General features: G+C 35.8%; 2 protein-coding genes across 2 annotated transcripts; both read right to left on the bottom strand.

Moving 5' to 3' along the window:
• Positions 1–668: 668 nt before the first annotated feature.
• Positions 669–1,853, bottom strand: LOC145784687 (protein CFDP2-like). The gene has a single exon (XM_082596552.1). It carries the CDS (start codon positions 1,851–1,853, stop codon positions 669–671), a length of 1,185 nt encoding a protein of 394 aa, XP_082452678.1.
• Positions 1,854–3,875: 2,022 nt separating this feature from the next.
• On the bottom strand, positions 3,876–6,407 carry LOC145784685 (toll-like receptor 8). Its single transcript, XM_082596550.1, has 2 exons — positions 6,263–6,407; positions 3,876–5,887 (listed from the first exon to the last, which is right to left on the bottom strand). Exons 1-2 carry the CDS (start codon positions 6,405–6,407, stop codon positions 3,876–3,878), a joined length of 2,157 nt encoding a protein of 718 aa, XP_082452676.1.
• Positions 6,408–6,989: the final 582 nt, after the last annotated feature.

The following is a 6,989-nucleotide window of genomic DNA, read 5'->3' as shown; positions in this document are numbered from 1 at the left end:
TCACTGCAGTCATCATTTATCCTGATAGCAACTGATTGTTCGTAATATAAATTTTGAATGGTTCTTAGATCTTTGTCGTCTATTCCAATTCTGTCGAGCATGCATAACATTTCATTGTGTTGAACTCTATCAAAAACTTTTTTATAGTCGATGAAGCACAAGTACAGGTCTTTTTGCATTTCGCTTGATCTTTGAGCGAGGTTTTTCAGAATGAAGATCGCATTCCTTGTTATTTTATCAGGCATAAACCCATATTGGCATTCGTTTATTTCTGGGTGTAATTTGTTTCTAACTTTGTTCATGATGACTCTCAGCAGTAGTTTAATAATATGGGACATCAGACTAATTGTGCGATGTTCTTCGCATTCTCTTGTGCCTGGTTTCTTCGGGATTGTAATAAAAATAGATTTTGTCATATCGGTTGGAATTTCACCGGTGTCATATATTTTGTTGAAGAGTGCGTGGAGTACGTCAATGCCAATGCCATCTAGTACTTTTATCATTTCGGTGCTTATTTCATCTGGGCCTAATGCTTTGTTTGTTTTTGTTTTACTTAAAGCAAATGTTATTTCACTTTTTAAGATGGTTGGTCCTGAAAGTGGCTCAGAGAAGTTAAACGGTTTTGTTGTTCTTTCTGGGTCCCCATATAACTCTTCAATGTATTCTTTCTATCTGTTAAGGATCTTGTCTTTTTCCAAAAGTATTTCACCTGATTTAGACTTTAAACACCCAGATTTGTGTACTGATTGGAATTTTCTTGTTATTGCTTTAATCTTTTGGTGTGCTTCACCTGGTGTGAAATTGTAGATTTTTTCAATAGTAGCACATTCGTTATTGAGAAAGTCTTCTTTTGATTCGTTGCAAGCCTTCTTTATTTTGTTGTTTAAGCGTTTATATTCTAAGTCATTCTTGTTTTTATATTTTTTTCTTTCTTTGATCATATCTAAGATTTCGGATTTCATCCAGTTCTTATGCTTTGAGGCTTCAACCGTAGGAAAAATTTCAGCTGCTTTGATTAGTGAATGTTTAATCACGTTGAAGTCTTCCTCTGTTGATGTTGCGTTTTTGTTGTTGATTTTTGAGCTGGTCATTTCATTTTGAAATTTTTGTTGATATTCATTTCTTAGGCTAATATCCTTGCAGAAGTTCCAATCAATTTTTTGTTTCTTTTTAAGTTTCTTAACTTTTTGTAGTCTGAGTCTAAACTTGGCAACCAATAGGCTGTGATCGCTGTCGCAGTCGGCTGTAGGAATTGTGGAAGCATCTGTGATAGTATTTCGAAATTTTTGAAATGTCAGAATATAGTCAATTTGATTTCTCGTGTGATTATCATTCTTCCAAGTCCAAAGTTTTTCAGGGTTTTTCATAAACCAGGTGTTGGCAATGTACGAGTTTTGTTCGTGACACCATTCAATCAATGTTGTGCCTCTTTCATTCATGGATCCTAAACCGTTGTTTCCAGTTGTTTTTCCATGAGCAATATTTCCGACCTTAGCATTGAAGTCACCCATTATAATTGGTATTTCGTTGTGTTTACAGTTTTGTAGAGCTCTTTCAATGTCGCCGTAAAATGTGGTAATTTCTTCATCACAAGCAGCACTTGTTGGCGCATATACTTGTATTGGACTAATGTCATGTTGTAAGTTCTTTAGTTTTACGAGAAGAACACGGTCTGAAATTGCCCAGAACCCAGACAAATTAACACAAACTTTGGGATGAAGTATTATTCCAACTCCATTAGAGTGTTTTTGATTTCCTGAGTAAATTACATTGTAACCATTCTTCCTTATTTGCCTACTATCGTTCCAACGCATTTCAGCCAAACCAAGAATGCTGATCTTCAATCTCTCCATTTCTCCAATGATATTATCAAGTTTTCCTTTTTGGTAAAGCGTTCTAACGTTCAATGTTCCAATTTTCAATGTTTTTGTTTTTCCATTTTTTTCTGAGTTTCTTTTTCATTTGTTGCTGTGTTGTTTGTGGGGCAGTAGCATTGTGACGATCTGGTCCAGCCTGCCCACAAACTGGAGTCCTACCGAGCGAGGAACCTCCCAAAGGGATTGTTCCCTTTACGCTGTTCTTGTTATACTTTATCTTTGTAATATTCATGAGGTATGTTGAGCCATGATTTGACTAGCACAGGCCATTGCTAGTGCCAGAGCACCGTTGGCCTACTAGGACTTTGCCCCAGCGTTTCCCGATCCTTACTACGAGGAAGTGGAGTTGGTCTTCAAAGATCTTCAACTAGTTACTGGTCTTCAACTGGTTATCTGGTCTTCAACTGGTCTTCAACTAGGATCTTCAACTGGTACTTGGTCTTCAACTAGTTACTAGCATTTTTAAAAAGATTAGTGAAGACAATATTTCTCGTCGATACTGTCTGCTTTGTAAAGCGCTGAGGAGCAACGCATTCTGCGATGGATACAGTATACAGCGCTATATAAAAACAAACATTATTATTATTATAGACAAAGGGCATGTGAGAAAGGTTAGAATCATTGTTGCGTCATAGTTGCAAAATCAACTATTATTGCCTGGATAGTAAAGAGTGATACAGTCGAGCATTCATTCATTCTCTTGCCAGCAATTTCAATGACCGCTTTCGAGAATTTGTCGCAGTTGAAAAGGGCTTATTGCTATTCATTTCTTTCCGCTTGAACCCTGATGAGGCTGCAGCTCACCTGCAGCTAATTGATCTTCTCTGCGACGCCGACAGTAACATCTTTCTCTCGTGCCTTTCTACCACCAGCTACATAAACATAAATTTGGCCAGATAAAGTGGCTGTCTGGGAAGTATTGTCAAGCAAGCAAAAATCTATGACTGGATTAACAAACGCAAACACAACACGATGATGATTATATAATGTAATAACTTTGTACATGGCGCTATATTCTAGCATTTGATTTATATGCGATCCAATTCAAATATGTCCGCCCCGATAGCTCAGTGGTTACGCATCCGGCTCAAAATCACGCGGCGCTGGTTCGACTCTCGGGGTGTGCGCTTCAGCAACGCATTCTAAGGACTGCTCTCCATTTAGCGGCACCTAATGGATGGAATAATTCCTCGGCAGCAACACTTCAACAATCGGAAAACTTTGAGCGAGGTTTTTCAGAATGTCAATCTGTCAATCTCTCTGTCAATCTCGGTAACCGGCCATGGGTCAAAAGCCTCTAGGAGTATGCGAAACTACCAGGAATAACTTATCAAGGCTTTGTCAGTCCGAGGATAAAGATTCAAAACCAAACCAGCGCAATTAATAAAGTAAGTCACTAAAATACATGTAATGTGATTTACTTGCATAGTTAACTGTTATACTTTATCTTCAGCAAAAGGCGAAGATTAGCCGAAGGAAAAAAATAACGTGCAAATCTGAAACAAAACCTTCATTACAACAAAACCTTCCAATTCAATTCAATTCAATTCAATTTATTTTTCTTTGTCAGAACGCAAAAAGAAATGATATTGTAAAAAAGAAATACAGTAACAAAACCAACAAAAGGAAACGAAACTAACTCTACTGGAAGTTTTACAATGCATCATAAAAATTTAACAAATATATTTTTTGTCAATGTTTTTTTGCAAACCAGCATTTCGGCTCATTATGTTACAAGGTAATAAACGTTGTGCTTTAATAAGGTGAAGTAGCCTAATCGTTTTTGGAAATGTAATAGTCCTATCAACTGTGTCTTATACAGGATAGAAAGATTTCAATACAGTTTATTTCACAACAAACTACGTAAAAATGAAAGCGCTTAAAAACTACAAAGCCTACATTACAGAATGAAAACGAGGTTGGCACTATCATTCATATTACATCAACATAAAATACAATAAAATTAAACTTTACAAATAATAAAGTTTCCAAAAAGTTCTACACACTTTTAAGTATCTCTCGAAACAAATTGAAAAATATTGGAAGATCATCTGCAGATTCGGGAACTTGTAACATCGAAGTTTCATTTCGTCTTTTCTTTCTTCGAACAAGTCCTCCAGCTTGAATGTTATTTTCAAACATTATCCAAACACTGCGATTCAAGCCACTCTCATATTCAAGGTGCTCTATAACTGAAATAAGATACTTTCCTTCGTGGCTGTTTGAGTAGTCTCCACTGAGCACCATGATCACTTTTCTGCTTGCTTCAATTCGATGAAGAATTTGCTTTAAAGGAGAAGACCCGCATTCAACATCTCTCTGAACTACACCAAGATTATAATATGGCGGTTTGTCACAAAGATTTGGAATCAAAACATTCTCTACCCAATCAGCCACTTTCGCGTTACGTTGATTATAAATTACAAATCCATGATGAACAAACATTGTTGGGTTTGATCGAAACTGTGGTTTGGTGATGTTTGAACGCACAGACTTTGTAGCATAGCTAGCCAGCCATATTCTCCATTTCTTGAATGAAAACAGTAAAGGCAAAAACATTGAAAAAGTTGTAAATGTTGTAAATCCGATGCACAGAATAATGCATAAAACATTGCTACAGACTACATTTGATGAATAATCAATTAAGGAACGACCATATAGAGATTGAGGTGAAAGACATTGGACACATCCTCCATAATATTTATCAATGATCGTAGTACATTTTGAAAAGAAACCGGGATATTGAAACAAACTGACATTTCTATTCTTGAAGCAAAATCCAAAGTTTTCATTTAAATGACAATCACACTCCAAAGCATTGAAGCGCAAGTCTAAAAATGTTAGTTGTCGCAGAACTGAAAGTGGAATAACATCAGGCCCAATATTTGTGATGTAATTGTTGGACAAACTGAAACGTTTCAGTAGCAACTGGACACTAAAGTTGCTTTCAAAGATCCTTGGAATTATGTGAGTGATTTTATTGTATGAAAGATCTAATATTTCCAGTTTAGGAAAGAATTCGAGAATATTACTATCAAAAAACTGCATCTTATTTTTTGAAAACAGAAGAGTTTTCAAAGCAGTGAAGTTTCTTAAAGTTTGGATTGCAAGAGAAGTGAGTAAGTTATCGGTTACATCAAGATACGTCACCTGGTAATTGTTCAAATGAAACAAGTTATCTTGCAGTTGACAAGATTGTAATACAATTTTATATACAAAAGGAAATGCTCTGAGTATAGGCTCGTGAGGCAGTGCAGCGTATAGAAAATTGCCCGAAAAATCTATCGTTTCTGTTTTTGCGATGGGTGAGTTGGGAAACGACAATAATATCGTGAATAAACACATTCCCGAGTAGGTGTATTCAAAATCGATCAATCGATTTAAATTTTGCAAAAACGCTAAACCACCAGAAGTTGGAATAAGCTGTGTGCTGTTGATAAACAGGAATTGCAGGTTGCTTAACCTGAGAAAAGCCTTGCTTCCTACACTGGTAATAGGATTAGAACGAAGATCAATGTGGCAAAGGAGAGGCATTGAATCAAAATCGTGATTCGATATAACTTGGATAAGGTTTGATGATAAATCCAACCAATGAGCAAAGGAGGCAAAATCAAACAAGGATTCGTATAGTTTGATTATTTTGTTTTCAGAATAGTCAAGTATTGCTTTGGAATTACATTGATTTTGCTTCAGGTTTTCATCAGCAACTTTTTCATGCTTAATTGGTTTCTTCAACAACTTGTCATAGTGACCTCTAACATAACCAGGAAGCGTGTTACTGTTGTATTGTTTGATAACATAGTTCTGAGAAATGTTGCCTCTAGAAAAGGGATGCTTTTCATCTTCCAAGTTGTTATGAGAAAGAGTCACTGATATAATATTTGAAAAACCTAAAAAAGCTTCTTTATCCAAACGATAAACATGACAAAAGTCTAAGTTTAAAGTAGATAGAAATGGTAACTTTTTTAGCACATCTAAACTCCCAACAGTTATGTGGTAAAGATATAATCCTGCAGAAACCAAATAACGTTGAAAAGTCTTTATTCCAAAATTGTTCAGCGCACTGAAAGACAAACGTTTTAGATATTTCATAGTTCTAAAACTGTCACCAAGAACAAAGGAAAAATTAGACGAAATATTTTGGTTGTACGCACAATATAGATTAAAACCAAGACATAAAGATTCTATTCTGGTGTATGATACAAACTTTGGATCAGCAACGTACTTCCACAAGCAATTGAACGATAAATCCAAAGTTTTAAGGTTAATGTTTTTGACAAAAATCTTGTCTGGTAAGAAGTTTATGTTATTTACAGATAAGTCTAAAAAAGTTAAATTAACTAAATTATCAAACGCTCCTCCTTCTATTACCAAAGAAGTGTCACCTGCTGCCGCATTTTCCAATATTAAAAACTGTAATTGAGCAGCTCTGAGGAATGCCTTGGTTCTTATCACAGATATGTTGCTCAGGGATAAATCCAAAGCTATTAAGTTTGGAGTGAAAACATTGGAAGGGATTTGAGAAAACATGTTTCCATATAAATTTAAAACATTTAGAGAATATCTTGCTGGGAAGAAAACATCGTTATCCAACCAGAAGCGTGGTTCCCAACTAGGTGATTCAATAAGCAAAGCAAAAAGCATTTTTAGTTTTGACAAGTGGGCTACATCTTTCTTTCTTAATGCAGGAATTAAAGTTTTAGATATGTCCAAAATCTCCAAAGAAGATGGGAGATTTTGTGGAAACACTTTCAAAGCATTGAGTTTCAACGATAGAAATTTTAAGAATATTAAGTTTTTAAATGCGCTGGTTTCGATTGAAAGATGCTGTGGACATAGGCGTAGCCAGGGGGGGGGGCGAACGGGGCCATGGCCCCCCCCAAATTTTCAAAGTTTGGATTCCGAAGTTGAACCCTTTGTTGAAAATATAATATAATTTGTATAAATTTATATTGTTTTTCAAGACATTTGGCTATTAACACCCCCCAGGACTTGTTTTAGACACACAGAAAGACACCAATAAATTTTGCAAATCGTACATCGCGCAAAGTTTACGCGATTTACGCTTCTTTTAACTAATCTGTGGAAGCAATTTCAGAATCGCTTACTCTG

This window comes from Aplidium turbinatum, chromosome 15, assembly GCF_918807975.1.
Source record: "Aplidium turbinatum chromosome 15, kaAplTurb1.1, whole genome shotgun sequence".
Taxonomy (NCBI): domain Eukaryota; kingdom Metazoa; phylum Chordata; class Ascidiacea; order Aplousobranchia; family Polyclinidae; genus Aplidium; species Aplidium turbinatum.
This window is presented reverse-complemented; position numbering and strand designations above follow the sequence as displayed.